The sequence below is a fragment of the Danio rerio genome, chromosome 9 (assembly GCF_052040795.2).
Source record: "Danio rerio strain M-AB ecotype USA chromosome 9, GRCz13ab, whole genome shotgun sequence".
Lineage (NCBI taxonomy): Eukaryota > Metazoa > Chordata > Actinopteri > Cypriniformes > Danionidae > Danio > Danio rerio.
Window position 1 is genome coordinate 51,510,427 of NC_141029.1, and position 20,983 is coordinate 51,531,409.

A 20,983-nucleotide genomic window follows, 5' to 3' on the forward strand; every position below is an offset into this window, starting at 1 on the left:
AGCATGAATCAATATGTGGCTAACATGTTTCTAGCATGATTTAATAAGTTTCTAGCATGAATAAACATGTTGCTAGCATGAATCAATATGTTGCTAGCATGCTTCTAGCATGATTTAACAAGTTTCTAGCATGAATAAACATGTTGCTAGCATGAATCAATATGTTGTTTTATCAAGTTTCTAGCATGAATCAGTATGTTGCTAACATGCTTCTAGCATGACTAATAAGATTTAGCATGAATAAACATGTTGCTAACAAAATCAGTGTTGCTTACATTCTTCTAGCATGATCTAGCAAGTTTCTAGCATGAATAAACATGTTGCTAGCAAGAATCAATATGTTGCTAACATGCTTCTAGCATGATTTAACACAATTTAGCAGAAGTAAACATGTTGTTAGCAAGAATCAATATGTTGCTAATATGTTTCAAGCTAAATTTAGAAAGTTTATGAATAAACATGCTAACAAGGATCATGTTTATGACATGTTTCTAGCATGAATAAACATGTTGCAAGCAAGAATCGATGTGTTGTTGACATGCTACTAGCATGATTAAATAAGTTCTTAGCAATAATAAACATGCTGCTAGCAAAAATCAATATGTTGCTAACATGCTTCTAGCAAGATTTAGCAAGTTTGTGAATAAACATGTTGCCAACAAGAATCAGTATGTTGTTAACATGCTTCTAGCATGAAATATCAAATTTCTAGCATGAACAAAAATGTTGTAGCATATGATTTAGCACATTGATTTAGCATAACATGTTTAAAACTAGTTGTAAAGCTAGCTAGTTATGCTAGTTTTGATCTTTTGAGCTTTTAAAATTTTCCACAATGAAAGTCCTACAAACAAATGAACATTTTCAGAGGGATTTTAAAGAAAACTAAGTCAGATTAGAGAGAAAAGAAGAAGTATAAAACGTCATATTTGCCAGAAGGTCTTTGCTGAGTTGAAAGCCCCAGGAGGAGATGTGTTTAGAAATGCAGTCTCAGAAGAAGAATCAGAGGAATAATAATAAGCTTAAAAAGGATTCCAGGAATAGGATTATAATTAGACACTGAAAAGTCAAAATTTCAATTTAAATATCGATACATTTGCAGATTCACATCTCGTAGCACAGTTTGAGGGGTGTTTGTGTGACGGCATATAAGATGAGAGCACATCTCCCACTTTCTGCTGTCTTTCTGTATTCAGTCTGATTTTATTATTTTTTTTCTCCTCCATCAGCGAGCTGAAGCCACCGTGTCCCTGCAGGGTGAACAGAGCGCGCTCAGACCCACTGGTATGGATGGGTGGACTGGATTCAATTTGGACCGGGAGAGCAGGATTACACAGACTGTGACCAAAATTTATCTCCATTCTGCTTCTCTCTCAGCAAACACTATCTGATTTTTTTTTTAGAGTCAGCTGCTGCATGCATAATACTAGCATGTGCCAATGCTAATGGGCTGCAGATCTAAGAGGAGACAGATGTGACTTGTTACTGTGTCAGATTTTGGGTTTGTGGTGTAAGGTCAGCTATAAGAGGATTAATCTTACCCTAGTAGTCCACGCATTTACCACACTAGGAGTTTCCGCTCACGTGGATGCAGCATGCATGTGTGTAGCGTTTAATACCTAAATGCAGACTTCCCAAAATGACAAGCTGAGTATCCAGTATTATAGAAAACTAAACCGCTGTACTTTCTAAATCTATATTTGAAACAATCTGTCCCATATAGAAGTACTCAAAACAAGTGAAAACCAAGATTCTTATATGCTAAAAACAAAGATGAGCATGTTCTAGCATGTGGCTAACATGAATTAACACTTCAACGTTTCTCAAGTACTATTTATTTACAGCTTGTTGTTAGCATGAATTAGCTTACCATCTTTTGAGGGTGAATTATGTTGTTACTGTGTTTTTATATGAATTAGCATTGTGCTAGCATAAAACATGCTGCTAACAAGAATCAACAAGTTTTGCTAACATGTTTTAAGGATGTTTCCAATGTAAATAAGCATGTCAGCAAGAATTAGCATGTTTGTTAGCATGTTTACAGCATAAATTAGCATTTCTAACATGAATGTCATTCGTCCAGAATTAATTTACAGAGCAAGTATAAGTTAACACATTGTTAGCATGTTCTTGTATGTTTAGCATGTGGCTAACATGAATTAACACTTTACTTCAACGTTTCTCAAGTACTATTTATTTACAGCTTGTTGTTAGCATGAATTAGCTTACCATCTTTTGAGGGTGAATTATGTTGTTAATGGGTTTTTATATGAATTAGCATTGTGCTAGCATAAAACATGCTGCTAACAAGAATCAACAAGTTTTGCTATCATGTTTTATGGATGTTTCCAATGTAAATGAGCATGTCAGCAAGAATTAGCATGTATGTTAGCATTTTTACAGCATAAATTAGCATTTCTAACATGAATGTCATTCGTCCAGAATTAATTTACAGAGCAAGTATAAATTAACACATTGTTAGCATGTTCTTGTATGTTTAGCATGTGGCTAACATGAATTTACACTACTCAACGTTTCACAAGTATCATTTCAAGAGTTCACACTTAGCTGATGATTAATTATAAAAGCTTGTTTGGCATGCTGTCCCGGGAGAGAGCCCTGAGCTCATGAGATCCTCGAGGCCAGGGCTCCCTCCCGTTTCAAGGCGGGAGGGGAGTTTGAGCTCAGGTAGATCTCGAGAACTCCCCTGCTGCGTACTAGAAGCGTGTCTATGGTGCCAATTTGGATTGTTCAATTGACTTAATTGCATGTTTTTAGGTGGCGGGAGGAAACCGGGGAGCCCGGGGGAAACCCACGCGAGCACGGGGAGAAGTGCAAACTTTACACAGAAATGTCTGCTAGTTTGGTAAAGCCAGGAACCAGAGACATTCTTGCTGTGAGGCGACAGTGCTACGCACTTTGCCACCGTGTCACCCGTCTAAGAAGGAGGAGTAGGGGTGGAAGGGGGGACTCTTCAAAACGAAGATAGCAGTGGAATGAAACCCAGGGTATTTATAGTAGTTTAGGAGTCATCTGATTGGAGCGTAGTGAATTGGATAATGCGGATCCAGCCGCTAGCAATCATAAGCACGTGATCCTCTCGAAATTTGTTTATACATAAACTTCACTTATTTAAAGCTTGTTTCTAGCATGAATTATCGTACCATGTTGAGGATGAATTTGCTTGCTAGCATGTTTTTATATGAAATAGCATTTTGCTAGCATGAAATGCGTTGCTAGCAATAATCAACATGTTTCTGAAAGTGAAAGTAAACAATGAGGAGGCTCATCTCTCATTCTCGCACTGCAGATGGACTGTTTAACTGTTTTCTTGCTAGTAAAGATTTGTTCACTTACGAAGTCCTCCATGTAAATATCAAATGCGCTATGGAGCGAAGCAACTGACTCTTAGGGTGCTTTCACACCTGTGAATCGATTCAGTTGTTCCGAAACAGAGATTACAAATGTTACATTGTTGCTCTTTGCTCTTGGAGCGGTTCGCTTTCACACTGCAAAGTTTCTAAACGGACCAAAAGAGCTAAAACAAGTCACGTGCGAGTAAACTCTCCTTACATTGGTCAGTGTCAGGGTTTATTTTGCAGCGTCCCCTCTAAGCTGTCAGGAGAGGTGGTGGTTTGGTGATTGACAGGGTGCGCGCGTGCGACGTGTCTGAGGAGAGACGCGGTTGGGAGGGGTGAGAAGGGTGCGTGACGATGCCTATTTGAGGACCGGGAGGGAGACGCGAGATTACCGGGAGATCATCACTCGTTTGCGGGCATCCGGAGACTCGCGAAACTTCCCACCCCACTCATAATTCTCTCTTCATATAGCCGTATGCCTATTACATATCCATAAAACACTGTGATATAACCGCGCTCGGATCGGATCGCTTTCTCACTGCAATCGAACCACTCCAGAGTTCGTTTCAATCGAGCCGAGACCACCTCATTCAAGCGATCTCGGAGCGATTACTTTGGCGCGGAACAGAGCGCGATTGCCCTGTTCACATATGCCAAACGAACCACGCTAACTGGGCAAACGAGATACGTTCCGAAACAAAAGTGTAGGTGTGAAAGCAGCCTTAAAGGGAAGGAGAGATGAGATTCTGGTTGGTTTATTCTCAAAAACACACCTCTAACTGATTAAGAGAATAAGCTCAACCCTGTTAGACCATGCACCACGGAGGAAAGAAGATTTTTCCATCCTTAAAATAGCAAAAGTGGATTCTGACACACCCTTAATGCTTTTGCACCAAAGTGCAAAGTGCTTTCGTCAAAATAGAGCCCTATGTCTGTTCCTAATACAAAAACATCAGCCGAGAAATCTTGACTGCATTCAAGCTAGTTCCGTATCCAGTAAGTCTCAATGTTACAACTGCAGATTAAAATGGAAAACAAAAGGCGGATGTGAAATACCTCCAGGATTAGTTTTGGGATTTAAAATGTACAAAGGCACTAAAAGTCAAACAATAGAGGAGTGTGTTCTGCTTTATGTTCAGTCACAATTCACTTGTGCCATGCATTGCCTGGGTGGAAACTAAACTGATGTGTGTGTAATGATGTGTGACACTTTAGTATGGTATTAAAATTCATTGATTTCTTTTTTTTCCACCAGATGCCGCGTGTCAGTGAGTCGAAATCAAAGTGACTGCGTCTCAAATGCACAGTTTTAGCAGTTAATTCTATCCTGTACACATTCATTCAAAAGCATACACTGTGACTGTCAGATTTCATTGCCATTTACAGTGTAAACACTTCTCACACACCAGAAATGCTTTGCTCTAATGACATGTACTAACTAATATATTGGACACATATTTACTAATTATGAAACAGGGCAGCACAGTGGCTCAGTGGTTAGCACTATCACCTCACAGCAAGAAGGTTGTTGGTTCGAGTCCCGACTGGGTCAGTTGGCATTTCTGTGTGGAGTTTGCATGCTCTCCCTGTGTTGGCGTGGGTTTCCTCTGGGTGCTCCGGTTTCCCCAAAGACATGCGCTATAGGTGAATTGAATATACTAAATTGGCCATAGTGTATGTGTGTGAATAAATGTGTATGGATATTTCCCACCACTGGGTTGCAGCTGGAAAGAAATCTGCTGAGTAAAACATATGCTGAATAAGTTGGCGGTTCATTCCACTGTGGAGACCCCTGATGAATTACGGGACTAAGCCAATGAAAAATTAATAAATGAATGGTATATATATATATATATATATATATATATATATATATATATATATATATATATATATATATATATATATATATATATATCATTATGAAAATATAAAACTAAAATTTTTAAGTTGAACTAATTTACATTTTTTGGCTAAGCAGTGGCGCAGTAGGTAGTGCTGTCGCCTCACAGCAAGAAGGTCGCTTGGTTGCTGGTTCGAACCTCATTTTCTCCAACTTAACTTGCTGGATAAGTTGGCGGTTCAGGTGGTGACCCCGGATTAATAAAGGTACTAAACCAACAAGACAATGAATGAATGAATAATTGATATATGCAGACACAACTTTTATAAAGAGCAGCATAAGAAACACTTAACCATCCCCACATCGAAAAATCTCAAAATTTACAGGTGTCTATGTAACGGGGGCCAGCTAGTAAGTTGCTAGAGTAAAGATGGTAGAGGCCATGGTCTTTATCCTCGTAGGTAGAGCAACCGACTCCCATGCAGAAGGTCGCAGGGTTGATACCAGCTAAGAGCGGCTTGGGTGGTGTAGGACCGGCGGAGGTACATTGGTGCCGTGACCCGGATGGGAGTGAAGTTTAGGGGGGTGAGTGTAACGGAGGCCAGCTAGTTAGTGCTGTGCAGGTAAACCTCACTCCTCTTACCTCTAAAGGTGCTCTAGTGACTGATGCTAGAGGCCAAGGCCTTTACTCTCCTTGGTAGAGCAACCGACTCCTATGCAGAGGGTCACAGGGCCGATACCAGCTTAGAGCGGGTTGGGTGGCGTAGGACCAGCGGAGTTACATTGGTGCCGTGACCCGGATGGGAGTGAAGTTTAGGGGGGTGAGTGTAACGGAGGCCAGCTAGTAAGTGCTGTGCAGGTAATCCTCACTTCTCTGACCTCTAAAGGTGCTCTAGCAGCAGACGCTAGAGGCCACGGTCTTTACTCTCCTTGGTAGAGCAACCGACTCCCATGCAGAAGATCGCATACTAATTCGATACCAGCTCGGAGTGGGTTGGGTGGCGTAGGACCGGCGGGGTTACACTTAAATAAACAACTCTCAACCCTCCCATTTTCCCAAGGAAATTCATTATCATTCTGTATTTTTAGATCCCAATGTTGACAGGTGTGTTTCCGCCTGCAGTGTCTCACCTTGAAAAAAAATAATAAATAATAATGATAATAATAAATAAATAAAAAGTGACCTGCACAGCTCTGTGTGAGTGTTGAATCTGGGTGACGGTGTGAACTGAAGATCTGCTCTCAGTCTCAAACTGTCTGCGGATGCTGGCCAAACCTCCGGGCAGAGAACAAACCTCAGCCTCCTCCATGACCTGAGGAGCAAACACACACACACACATATACACACACACACACACACACACACACACACACACACACACACACACACACACACACACACACACACACACATACACACAGAAAAATCAGGCTAAGCAGATTTATGCTTTTACAAGAGCTGCAAGATTACAGCAAGAAAAAATAGTGTGATCACTCGTCTTCATCCGCCATCCAACAAAAAAAATTCATATATTCATGAGACAATGTGGCTTGTGCGCACACACACACAGAAGCCCAGATTCCAGCCTTTATCTCATTATCTCTGTGGCTTTCCAAAATCACATTTTAAGATTTCGCATGACAGCCTGATTTGCACGCCGTCCCGTTTGTGGCCCTGATACTGTGAGCTTTCATTTACTCAGAGATCCTGTTAGCCCGTCCATGCTGTCACCACTCAATACTGCAGGCTGAGAGCGCTGTTTATTTGCCCATGCTGTCTGCTTTTTTTATGCAATGACTTCATTTAATTAATTCTGCAAATCAACTACCGTGTTATTGAAAAAAGGTGCATCTAAATATAGCTTTTAACAAGCCAAATTTGCCAAAATAACACAGGTAAGAAAACATTTATATTATGGTAACGTTTTAAAAGTTTATTGTATAGATTATTGCCCACACTAAAAAAATACTTTTGCTGTTTGTTTAAACTGCTTATTTAAAATGAGCTGAAACAACACAATTCTTAAGTTTTTTTTTGTGACTAATTATTTGTTTCATGTTCAAATTTGTAAATATAAATAAATTAAAGGGCGGCATGGTGGCTCAGTGGTTGGCACTGTCGCCTCACAGCAAGAAGATCGCTGCTTCAAGTCCCGGCTGAGTCAGTTAGCATTTCTGTGTGGAGTTTGCATGTTCTTCCAGTGTTTGTGTGGGTTTCCTCCTGGTGCTCAGGTTTCCCCCACAGTCCAAAGACATGTGCTATAGGTGAATTTAATCAACTAATTTAGCCGTAGTGTATGAGTGTGTGTGTGTGTGTGTGTGTGTGTGTGTGTGTGTGTGTGTGTGTGTGTGTGTGTGTGTGTAAATGTGAAAGTAAATGAGTGTTTCCTAGTACTAGGTTGTGGCTAGAAGGGCATCCAATGTGTAAAAACCATAGTTGGCGGTTCATTCCGCTGTGATTCCCTGATAAATCAGAGACTAAGCCGAATGAAAATGAATTAAAGAATAAATAAAGTTAAATCCTTCATGTTGTCCCAAAAACAATCTATTGTGTGGAGTCCAACATTTTTGCACAGTGCACAGTGTGAAAAATGCAGGGTTTCACAAAATTCCTTCATGTAGCCCCAACACAACGTCACCTTAGAATTATAAGGTTCTATCTGACATTTTTGAGTTATTGACATATTAAATGAGAACTTATTTACAATATAGGATGTTTTTTATAAGTTGTTTAAATTTTAAGACTTGAATTTGGAATTTTGGCATTTCAGCTCATTTTCAATATGTAGTTTGAAGAAGCTGCAAAAAAATAGTTTAGATTAAACACTTGCTGAATTAATTAAATTTGACATTTTTAAACACAAAAAAAAAAAAAAATTCTATTGTAATTATATTTTGCTGTTTGTTCAAACAACATGTGGGATTGTGTGGAAGCCAGCATTTCTTACACTGTGGCAGGAATGAACTGCTTTTATTATTATTATTATATATATAATTTTGATAACTGTGATGATGGTTTTTATCCTGTAGTACAGTATATCACTTTTAATTTTTCAATATAGTAAAACAAACAAATACATATTACAGTGCTTTTAAGCCATACAAAAATAAAGCATATTATACTGTATATATCAGATTATTAACAAAAATCTGCTGATGAATGCTGCAGCATACTGTAGTATTGAACTGATAAACTGTAATAAATACTGCTGTATAGGGCTTAAATTAATTGAAATTCACTTTCGATTTCAATTTAAGCTTCCAACGATTATAAAAACATTAATATAGATAAACCATCTGCTTAAGGCTAGGAGTAAGGTTAAAAAAAAATGTATTTTAAGGGCGACAAATGTTTATTTGTTCTCTAAATATACAATTCACGGAACTATATTTGTATTGTAAGCAAACTTCAAACCAATCTCCTTTAGAGTAAATTTTATACAAAAATAATAATAATAAAATAAAAAAGTCCTTAAAAATGTTTTGGGTATCCTTTCACAAGCTTTTTACAATAGTTTGAAGGAATTTTGGCTCAATTCTCCTGACAGAACTGGTGTAACTAGGTCAGATTTGTTGGCTGTCTTGTTCGCACAAGCTTTTTTAACTCTGCCCACAAATTTTCTATAGGATTGAATTCAGGACTTTGTGATGGCCACTCCAAAACATTCACTCTGTTGTCCTTGAAGCACATTTTAACTAAGTTGGCAGTATGCTTAGGGTCATGGTCTGTTTGGAAGACCCATTTTTGGCCAAGTTTTAATTTCCTGGCTGATGTCTTGAGATGTTGCTTCAGTATTTCTCCATAATGTTCTTTCTTCATGATGCCATTTATGCTGTGAAGTGGAAAAGTCCCTCCTGCAACAAAACAGCCCCACAACATGATGCTGCCGCCCCCATACTTCACAGTTGGAATGGTGTTCTTAGGCTTGTAAGCTTTCCCCTTTGTCCTCTAAATGTAACACTGATTATTATGGCCAAATAGTTCAATCTTAGTTCCATCAGACCACAGGACATGTCTCCAATTTATTTATTTTTTTTCCCAGGTGTAATTTAGCAAATTGTAATCTGGCTTTGTTGTTGATTCTGGCTTGTTGATTTCCTCATGTTGTCACTCAAGGAAGCAGTGTGTTTGAGGTTTTCCTTAAATACTATTCTACAGTAGTGTCTCCAGGGCCGGAGTGGGACTCATTTTCAGCCCTGGAGTTTCAAGCCAGACCGGCCCACCTCAGTTTACGACTCACTATATTAAAATAAGGTAATTTCCAATTCAGTTTCTAATGACACTATCATGTCTTTTTCAAGAAAACAGCTGCTTTAGAAATTCAAATGTTCAAAAGCCCTAACAGTATTATATGTCTTAACAATAAAAATGAAAAAATAAAAATAAATAAATTATTTTCCAGGTGAGATTCGAACACAGGTCGGCAGTGTCATAATACAATGTGTTTACGACTGGTCCATAATAGCGCTATTTTGGTAGAAATAAAAAATAAGTATTGGACTGTGACCAGCAAAACACGGTATTATTTTCTATTCATGGCTTAACCTTTTTCTCCCCTTATTAGATTGCTGATCAAGTTATGTCAGATTTAGTAATGTAGTGAATCATCTGATTTTCATTGAGCAGGTGTATTTTTTATTAATATTAATTATTCAAATTCTCGAATTCGCTGTTTGGGGTCAAATGATGATGGTTAACGTTACATCATCATTACCTGCAGACTGCATTTTGCTCACGGGGCTGCAAGAAAATAAATAAGAAGAGCGGCGCTGCGGCAAAATAATGAATAAAAAGAGTGAAGCTATGGTCAAATAAATAAATAGATGAAAAAAAGTGTGACTGCTGAGAGCGCAAGCAGCTAGGGACATTGGCCAAAAAACGGACCGGCCCACCGGGAATTCTCCCGGTGCTCCCGATTAGCCAATCCGGGCCTGTGTGTCTCCAATTAACTGAAATGTTGTCAATTAGCCAATCAGAAACTTCTGAAACCTTGACACCGTCATCTGAGCCATTTATATATATAAATGAGTAGAGGTGTGAACCTACACTAGTCTCACGGTTCGGTTCGGTTACGATTATCATGCCATCGATTCGGTTCAATTCGATATTTCGGTGCATCCCGGTGCATTGACGGTGCTTTCCATACACAGTTTTATATTTTCTTCACAGCAGCATTTCTTGTATTAAAATGTATGAATATATTTATATTTATACACTATTTGTAATACAATTTTGTCATTTAATACAAACAGTCAGATATATAAACTGTAACTTTAAACAAAACAAGCATTTAGCAAATAATATAGACAAATATAAATATCCAGCTCAATTTCTGATCCTTGTCTAGTTCTCTTACACCCCTTTGATTGGTCACACCCTCAAAAAAAAACGGTTGCGATTGGTTCTTGTGCGCTGCGCTCTTCACAGATGAGTGATGCTGATAAGCGGCAGGCGGCAGCGGCGATCTCACAGCTGATGTATAATAGACACGGTGGAGAAAACTCTGCAGACACGCGCTCGTTTCTGGATGCAAAAGTAACGCTGTAAAACACCCGCTGTAAAACAGCCGGGCTATAAGAAAAGCCACGCCAGCAGGTCAAATGGGCCACTATTTGTGTGTGTGAGAAAGAGAGAGAGAGACAGAGCGTGCGCGCGCGCGCGCGCGAGAGAGAGAGAGAGAGAGAGAGAGAGAAATGGATTAGGCTACTTTCATTCTCTCGATCTCAGTGAAATAGGGGCTATTGTTGTATATGTCAGTGAAAGACTGATCCAGCAAACACACACAGTGAAATTGTGCATAGTTTATGAGTTTTAAGTAGTTAAAGCGCTGTAAATACTCGCGATCGCCTCCCTCGCGACAGAGCGCATATGAGGTAAATGACGTCAGTAATAACCGGTTATGATTATTACTGAACCGATACCGAATTGTCCGCGTCTGCATCGCAGTGCACCGAAAAAACGATTATTTTTGACACCCCTATAAATGAGACAATTTCTTGAGATTCAAATCAGCCTGTTAGAATGAAGCTGACACTGAAGACTGCTAAAAACTCGCAGGAATAAATGACATTTTACAAAATATTTCAATATTAATAATTGATTTTAAAACTTCAAAAATAGTTCAAAATGCTTTTACTGTACATTTAAGCAACATATCAACTTTTGAATGATATATTTATACGTTTCATGTGAAGGGATCTTACTTGTAGAGTAATCTACAGCTTCATTTTTAATTCTCTTAAGTACTAAGGAATAAGCTGAATTTATGCTACACAACCTGTGCATTTCACTTTCACTGAAGCTGAAACAATAACTTCTTTGCACTTTCTCTGCCCTCCTGTAGGGATCTGACCTCCGCTGGCCAACGGAGTGGACGTGCAGTGCTGTTTTTAGCAGCAGGCCAAAAACAGAAAGAGCAAGCCAAAGGGAATTGGGTTTCTGGAGAAGAGCTGAACCCCCACTGATCAGCCATCATCACATCTCACTCTCACACTGAGACAAAGCCACACGCAACAATGATGTTATGACACACACATGCGCACATGCACACATGCATACGTGCATACACACACAGCGTCTGGCTCGGAGGTCTGTAGAGCCACTCGACCCCCTCTGAACCCAGCAGTTTTCGGTGTTGAGGGCAAAGTATATACAGAAAAGTTAAAAATATGTTTTATTAAGTTTGCCTTATGCAGTGTTAATCTCACGGATTACACTGTGTCAATTATTCAATTAAAAAGACTAAATAAATTAATATGAATTGTGTTTATTTATTTAGATTTTTTTATAAATAACCTGGTCACTAAACATCAAATGTAACCAAAACAATGATAATACTAATATTAAAAGTATTACTATTTTTATTACTGTATATTATTATAATTGTTATTACTATTATTATTAATATTATTATTATTATTATTATTATTATTAATAATAATAATAGTTGTTGCAGTTGTTGTTGTTGAAATAATAATAATAATAATAATAATTATTATTATTATTATTATTATTATTATTATTATTATTATTAATTCATTCACAAGGGTTTCTTCCAGGTGTTCCGGTTCCCCCCACTAGTTTAGGTAAGCTAAATTGTCCGTAGTGTATGTATGAGAATGAGTGTGTATGGGTGTTTCCCAGTACCGGGTTGCAGCAGGAAGGGCATAAAACATATGCTGGATGAGTTGGCGGTTCATGCTGCTGTAGCGACCCCTAATTAATAAAGGGACTAAGCTGAAAAGAAAATGAACAAATGATTAATGTTATTATTAAATTCATGTTATCGAATGATAATAAATAAAAAGTAATTATCATAAAAATATTTTGTAAAATTATGATGGCTTTAATGTCATGATCAATTTGATTCATCCTTAAAAGTATTTAAAAATTTAAAGCTATAATAAATCAAAGCAATTCTCTACTTTTCTATTTTATTCTATTGTATTATTTTAGTTGATGTATTACTGTAGATGTACAGTACCTCGCTATTCTCACCCATATTAAATATATTTCGCTGTACTATATTGTAATTTTCACATCATATTCAGCATGTAAAATAAAAAAGGAGATAATAGATACAAAAGAACTTTATAATTAAAATATAGATAGTTTGTAAATGTCTTTATATAATTTTAATTCACTATTTAGATAACAAAGCCAGTATTTTTGTTTTCTTTATCAAATATTTCCCAAATTATGTTTTACAGAGCAAGGAAATTTTCACAGTATGTCTGATATAATTTATTCTTTTGGAAAAAGTCATATTTGTTTTTTTTGTTTTTTTTTTCAGGCTATAAGCCCTATAATTATAAGCCCCCTTAAGCATCCATCCATCCATCCATCCATCCATCCATCCATCCATCCATCCATCCATCCATCCATCTATTTATCTGTCTATCTGCTTACCTACCTACCTGACTATCGATCTATCGATCTATCTATCTATCTATCTATCTATCTATCTATCTATCTATCTATCTATCTATCTATCTATCTATCTATCTATCTATCTATCTATCTATCTATCTATCTATCTATCTATCTATCTATCTATCTGTCTGTCTGTCTGTCTTTCTATCTATCCTTTTTCTTTGTTCTTTAAATATTTGTACTGTCATTATTGCTTTGTCATGCTAACATTCTGTAATAAATAAATAAATAAATGTTAATGTCTTAGACCATTTTAATTAATGCTTATAAAATATTAATTTCCTTCAAAAATAATACTTATTGAATTATATTGTTTGTTAAAACCCTAAAAAACTAATGACGAAATCCAAACCCAAACACTGCTGTAAAAGTACGTCTATTTTTCCTCAGAGTATTACTGGTCACTGAGTTTTTCTCATGTCTGATCTCAGCAGGGACACCTTGTGAGTCAAGGCCACTTTTAAAGTAGCCAAATTCTGTTTCTAAGTAACAGGAGATTTTTTTCCTTCAGAAAATACCGGCAGTTCAGAATGTTGACTGAATGTTTCTACATACAGTAATGGAATATTCTAAAGTCCACCTCTTTTCTATAATTCACCCTCTCCCTCTCTTGTCGTCACACTGTGTTTGTCTGTCAATCGTTCTGTCTGTAAAACTGCCACGCAAAATCAAACACACGCTGCTTTCTTTTGTGATTTGATGTATCAAGGCAGCAATTATTGTACAAATCAATGAGTCTGAAATTATACATGGGTTTGACACTGAGCGCTCGGTCCTCACACAGTGTTTAAACGCAGAACAGTCAGAATTTATCAGCTTTGATCGTTTGCTCTAATGAGACGCTGACATAACAAGTTTTGCATGCCGCACAAGTGCCTCATTTGCCTCATTGAAATCATATTGGCTGATCAATCTAATGGCACTCAGACAGCTGGATGGAAACCGCTGAGTAAATAGCGTTAGTCTTCTCAACAAGATCCCAACGGGGGTCCTGTTATGTCTTTTTACAAGATGTAATAGGAGTCTCAGGTGTGCCCAGAATCTGGCTTTGAAACTTCAGCTCAAATACCTCACAGATTGTTGATGATGTCATATTTATTGCCATGTATAGTACACAGATTCCCTCTTTCATATGGCTTCCTTTAAAGTCCCTTTAAGGCAAGTAATTTCACGGTTGCAGCCAGAAGTTAACAAGAATTATCTATATTATTTATGAAATTTTCCATTTATTGTGTTTTTTTAACGCCTACCCCCATCCCAACCCTAAACCCAGCCATCACAGTAGTGTAAAAACCGTAGTTTTATGAGTATTATTTATGTTGTCTATTAAATTACCTAATAAATTGTATTTTTTTAACCTCTACCCCCACCCCAACCCTAAACCCAATTGTCACAGTACTGTGAAAATACTAATTATTGTTATACAGTACACTCAAAAAAATGACATGTTGGCGTTAATTAACTTTTTTTTGTCCACTCGTTCCACGTAACCGAGTTAAGTTACCTTTAAGAAAGAATATTTATTTTAGTGAACTTAAGTTAGTTACATAAAGGTAATGTAATGTTGTTTAGTTCAATCAATGTAACATTCATAATTTAGCTTTAATCAATGTAGTTATTTAAGTTCAATTATTCTAAAATTGATATTGTTATGTTTAACCAAATAAAAAAACAGTTTCTGTTTCATTGAGTTTATTCAATAGCATTTTTACAGTTTTACAAATTTTCCAGCAATAAAATGATTATCAAAATCCAAATATTGTCTTTATCTGTATCTTCACTTATTACAATAAGTTAAATACTGTATGTACAATATACTATTAAATTAATATTAATACAAGTATTAAGTACATTAAAATCATTAAATGATTTACAAAAATAAGCTTACAAAAACATCATAAAATACACTTTTCAAATTACTTTTCATATATTACAAAAAACATTTAAAAATAATATTCTGCCATTAAATGAGTTACAAAAATATACTTAGAAAAGTTAAGTCTTCTTATGTAAACTATGCTGTACCTTCTTTACACTGAAAAAGCAGATAACACTTAGATAAAATTAGACCAACCATCACAGAACATGCAATAGCTACACACATTCATCTCTCTGGGCACCATTTCTGCACATTTGCACCAGACACTTTCTTACAACCACTCCCTAAATTTAAAAAAACAAACACACACACAAAAAAACATTGTGCATGAAGTCTGCTTCACACAGGTGAGTGGGCTTGACAAACCACATGTAGAAGCATTCTTAACAATTTTTTTGTATAATTAGCACATCTTGGGTGTATTGCCTCTTCTTGTTGATTTGCTGAATGTGCCATCAATTGTAAGTCACTTTAGACAAAAGAGTCTGATAAATGTTAATGTAACTACTGTAGATTCATAAGGTGGTGTTGCACATCAAGGTTTGTGCTTCATCATGTCCAGCATCCTAAAAATGTCAAGTAAAAAAATAAAAAGTTTACCAACAGATCAAAGGTGAAAGGAGGAAATAGTTTAAGAGGAAAATGCAAAATGTAAAAAAAGTAAAAAAGTAAATGGCTTACCGTGTACTCCCTCACAAGGGCTTTGAGAATGCATTCACACCTTTTTTTCCACTGGTGATGTTCTAAACGACATGAAATGACAATTAGTAATTTACTAAATAATTAGTAGTTAAAATTACTAGTAATTTTTACTGTACATCATTTTAATGCGTGTCTAGGCATCTAAAGGCATAGTACCTGGATGATCCACAGTCTTCTCAATTAGATATGGGACAGAGGCTGAGCTGTAAACCTGAGGGAGAAAAAAGATGCGAGTGAGCAAAGATTTGTAATAATAAAATATAATAATATAAATATATAGCATTTAGAATAATATATTTATAATAATAAAAATAAAAAAATAAAAAACTGCAAACTACTAAACTTAAAAGTTTAAATGTGTTAGATGACCAAACAAATAAGCTTACATTAAATATGTCATCATGCTAGATGTCATCCTATTTAAGCGTCACATATGCTTGTGCCAACACCACCTTTTAATTAATATTATGTAAGTTATCAAAACTGGCATTAAAACTTGACAAACTGCTTGACACTCATTTAAAATTAGACTATTTCTTACTCCCAACGTTTGCAACTTTATTTTGGGGTTAATATATACCAAGTATAAAATTTCACAGGGATGCAAAAAAACTAGAAATTAATCTGCCTTTAATGTGAAAAAGACACAGGAAACATGACAATTTCATAACAATACTATACACAAACACAACATAGTATTACAAGGAAGTTCATTAGTGATTCAAATATTGTAACAGCCTCAGTATGAATACATACAAAGTAAAAAAATCTCACCTGCGTCCACATTAAGGAAAGCTTTCTGTGCACGTTCTCAATTTGTACTGTAATCTTCATCTTTTGATTCCCATATTATGGCGCCGATCTAAACGAGCTGAGAGTGATCGTTGTGGTTTGAATCTTCTTACTTCGTGTTGTTTTGAAACTGCGCATGTGCAGATGTTACTCCACCTATTGACCAAAATGCAGTACTGCAGAAGCAACACAACTCCCTTTCATTCATGTTAATTAAGCAAGCTGTTTAAATGTGAAAACTTACTTTTTCTAATTTTTTCCAACATAACACTTTTATTTTTAGTACACAAACATAAGCAAATTGTTTAATTTAAACATAGTTATATTCTTTGGACCAACAAAAGCCAAAATTCATTTTTTTGAGTGTATCATGAAAAAATACTGCTATATTGATGTGTATATCGCACTTCCAACCAGCCGCGTATCTGATCTAGACTTTACCAAAGGCCTTTCAGGTAGTATGCTCAGGCATTCTGTCTGAATGGGGAAACATCAAAGGTCACGTGTACACTGTCAGGTCTTGATGTCCAATTCCGATTAGTTGCCTATATCTGTTTATTTGCCTGTCCGTTTACACATTCTTTTAGGCCACATTTCCACTGCACTGTTCAAGTGACTCAATTCCAATTTTTTTCTACCATGTGGCACAGATCGGATATGACCCATGTATGTCAAAACAGGAACAAATCACATGGACTCCGATGAAGGTTTTTGAAAAAGGATAAAAAGAGAAAGGTATTGTTGGAATATCAAGCCAATTCCATGCGTGTTCAAGAAAAAAGGTCAGGAGAGGTTTTTCTTCAATGTCAAAAATCGTAACAATTTATTGGATACAAATGAATAATTTGATGACAGAGCTCTTGGTTACGTTACCCCAATGCAATACAAGAATTACATTCAAAAGGTTCACAACTAACTTACATTTCCTGACTCCAGCATATATACACAACTGATATTAACAGGTGGAGTTTTGGTGTAACGTCATTTGTCAGTCATTGTTCAGTCCTCCATTGGCCGCACCCCAGACATACTTCCTCTTTTTCTATGAATTCTCTGCACAACAAAAAAGCATACAACTTTCTGTGCTCTGTGTTCAGTTTTAACACCTCACTTCAGACAGGAAGTTTCTGCAGAGCTGAATTTAATTTTGGACCCGCATCTATCTACTTATTTAAAAATGCTAATTAGTATGCACAGCACTCACACACAACAGTAGAAGTTCAGTTAATATATGACCCTTACATGACCAATACAAATAATTGTTTGATTAAAAGAAAAAGAGACAAAAATAATAAAAAAATGATTCCTATTTTACAACAGTATGATGAAATTTTAATGGCTATTTGCAGTACTAGGTTGTTGTTGTTGTTGTTTTGTATTTGCAGTACTATGATTTTTTTTCTTTTTTTTGCTTTGGGTCTATGTTACAAAATGAAAAGGTACAAATGGAATCAAACATATTATTTTTCAAAGATGCCAAACGGATCAAATTTGTTTCATGTAAAAAGAAGAGATAGGTAAAAGAATAAATAAGTTTAAGTAATAAACGAATGATGTATGGGGTAATGGGGTGGGAGAATAATAAGCTTATGCTTCATCCCACTCCATTTTCGACCATGTTGAAATGTATTTCTTTTTGTTAATGACATTTTATGTATCAAATTTTTGTTCGAAAAATAAATAAATCAAATCAAAATCAAATTTACTCAAATCAGATTCAGGCCTTGTTCATATGTGGACATTTATCCGATATGAATCGGATCTGTGTTCAAGTGCCTGCAGTGTAAGCAGGTAGATCAGATTTTCACCTGTCAATGTGAGTCGCGCGTCATTAAAAACCAATGACGTCGATTCTGAAGCTTTCATTTCAGAACAGACTTCAGCAGATTCACAAACCTTAAATCTCATACACAAGGACTTAAACAGCTTTTATATTGTCATATAGCACAGGTATTTAAGCATGTTAACGAGAGCGAGAGAGCGCAATGTCCACCACGTAACCAATATAAACTAATATAAAACTAGTGCATACATAACGTGCATAAATCATGCCATGGACATTACACAGTTGGGAACGTGTAAACCAACAGGCAAAAAAAAATCAGATATAGGCAACAAATCAGAATTAGACATCAATACCTGACAGTGTAAACTAGGCCAAATATATAGAAATATGTTTGAAGTGTACTGGGCCTTAAAGCACAATGTAAATCACAAGTGTATCATTTAGAGGTGGCACAGAAAGTCATGGTTAACGTCGAGGCAGTTGTAGTGCTGGTCCAGAGTCAGAGCCTAGTTCCAAATCAGTTCACCGGCTCTGAAACAGGTAAAGTGTTTGTTTAGGTAGAACTAAACAGTGCTGGGCTACAAGTAAGAACTGCTTGGTTCAGGGGCTGAGGGTGGTGTTAGTGTGGCCAATGAGACTAACAGAAACGATTTTGGATGACATATTTGAAATAGCAGTGGAAGATAATTCCAACGATTCAAATAATGTTACACTGCTGAAACACGTTATGCTGGGTTCATACCAAACATGGAATTAGGTATTCGTGCAATTAAGCTGCAATTAAAATCAACGCTTTTCAACGGCAAGGTCAAAAAAGAAGAAAAATAACATAGAAAAGAGTGATGTGTTCAGTCCTGGAGGAAAACTCTAGACTATTTTTCATGCTTAAACAACACCACCCGCAGTGCAAAAAACAAAATAGGAGCCCTTTAAGGCTGTCTTTATTTGACAGATGGCTTACAGTGATGGAGGAGGACCATTTAAGCCCTGTTTACAAATCAAATTAACATCCATCTTGAGCAATTCCTTCACAAGTGGTCATCAGAGACAGACTATTCACACCTGCCGTTTACATCTTAAAAGAGTCTCCTATGACTGGATATGATTTCATCTGTGTGTGTGTGTGTGGGGGGGGGGGGGGTATTTATAAGGACAGTTAATTAATTATAATAATTCCTTATATTTATATAGCGCTTTTCTGGGCACTCAAAGTGCTTTACACAGTGGGGGGAATCTCCTCATTCACCACCAGTGTGCAGCATCCGCCTGGATGACGCGACGGCAGCCATTTTGCACCAGACCGCACACCACACACCAGCTGATTGGTGGAGAGGAGACAGAGTGATGATATGCCAATTATGATATGGGGAGAGTTAGGAGGCCATGATGGACTGAAGCCAGTGGGCAGATTTGGCCAGGATGCCGGGGTTAAACCCCTACTTTTTTTCAAAGGACATCCTGGGATTTTTAAGGACCACAGAGAGTAGGGACCACGGTTTAACTGAAAGACGGTGCTCACTGAGCAGTATAGAGTCCCCGTCACTATACTGGGGCATTAGGACCCACACAGACCACAGGTTGAGCGCCCCCTGTTGGCCCCACTAACACCACTTCCGGCAGCAACCTAGCTTTCCCATGTGGTCTCTCATCCAGGTACTGACCGGGCGCGGCCCTGCTTAGCTTCAGTGGGCAACCATGTGAGAGTTGCAGAGAGCTAGCTGCCGGCTATTGTATAATGACATGGGAAGAAGATAGTTGTACTCTATTACAGTGTTTTATGAAGACATGCCTAGAGTCCTTGTAAATCAAAAAGCCTCAAAATCCTACTTAACAGGCTCTTTTGACCTTAACATTTTGACAGTTTTCCTTAGAGGGTTGGGTTTAGGGGTAGGTCCTTGTAATAAGCGTTTTTTTACTGTATAAAATGGATTACGCCTATGGGGAGCCCCCTGTAAACATAACACCAACATGTGTGTGTGGCGTACCGCACTGGAGAAGCCTGTTCTGTCCTGTTTGGCAGCCGCTGCCTGGTATACAGCCATGCGGTTCTTCAGCGGGACGGGTTCGGAGAGAGCGCTTTCGTCGAGCGCACCTGTCCCGGATGCTGCAATGCTGCCTGCAGGTGCAAATAAATCAAAAGACAATGAACAAATTAGACTCATATATTTTCTGAAGACAAAAGTATGCTGAAAGCTCATACAAAAAGAAGGAAGCCACAATAGAGCTGGTCAATTTTGATATGGTTTTCAGGGCAACAATCCAGAAAATCTTAGGATGTTGCTGAGAGTTCCCTGTGGTGCTCGAGGTGGTTGTTAACCACGTTATATGTTTTTTTTAAAGGGTCACAAAACACCAAAACATACCTAATGTTTTTGAGCTGTTGACAGTCGTACATGTGTCCCACAATGCTAAAAACACTATTAGGACACCTAGATTTCACTAAAAAGTGTAAATTGGTTGTTTTTGCGTTATTTCAAGCAAATTCGTACTTCTGGTTTGAAACGAATTTTTGAAGCTGCGTCACGGTCATGACATAATAGCCTCTATTCCAGCGTGCAGACTGGGTGTCTGTGCCAGAGAGAGTCTTATTACGTCCTACAGTGTGATGCATTAATGCATGAGTAAGGCTTGGTTCAAATCAATTAGCGTGCTCTATTGTGCAACTTCATTAATATTCATTACTTTCACA

The 20,983-nt window shown here is 37.2% G+C and overlaps 1 protein-coding gene across 5 annotated transcripts in view; it reads right to left on the bottom strand.

The window, feature by feature from the left end:
• The window catches only part of xirp2b (xin actin binding repeat containing 2b), a 221,409-nt gene that overhangs the window by 40,560 nt on the left and 159,866 nt on the right, over positions 1–20,983 (bottom strand). For 4 of the 5 annotated variants that reach the window (XM_087268418.2, XM_087268416.2, XM_087268419.1 and 1 more), the window contains 2 exons: positions 20,280–20,410; positions 6,387–6,515 (listed from right to left, as the gene is read on the bottom strand). In XM_087268418.2, coding sequence (XP_087124544.1) covers positions 6,387–6,515; positions 20,280–20,410 — 260 coding nt within the window. The remainder of the gene's footprint in view (positions 1–6,386; positions 6,516–20,279; positions 20,411–20,983) is intronic. The other variant, XM_087268420.1, reaches the window with a different exon arrangement.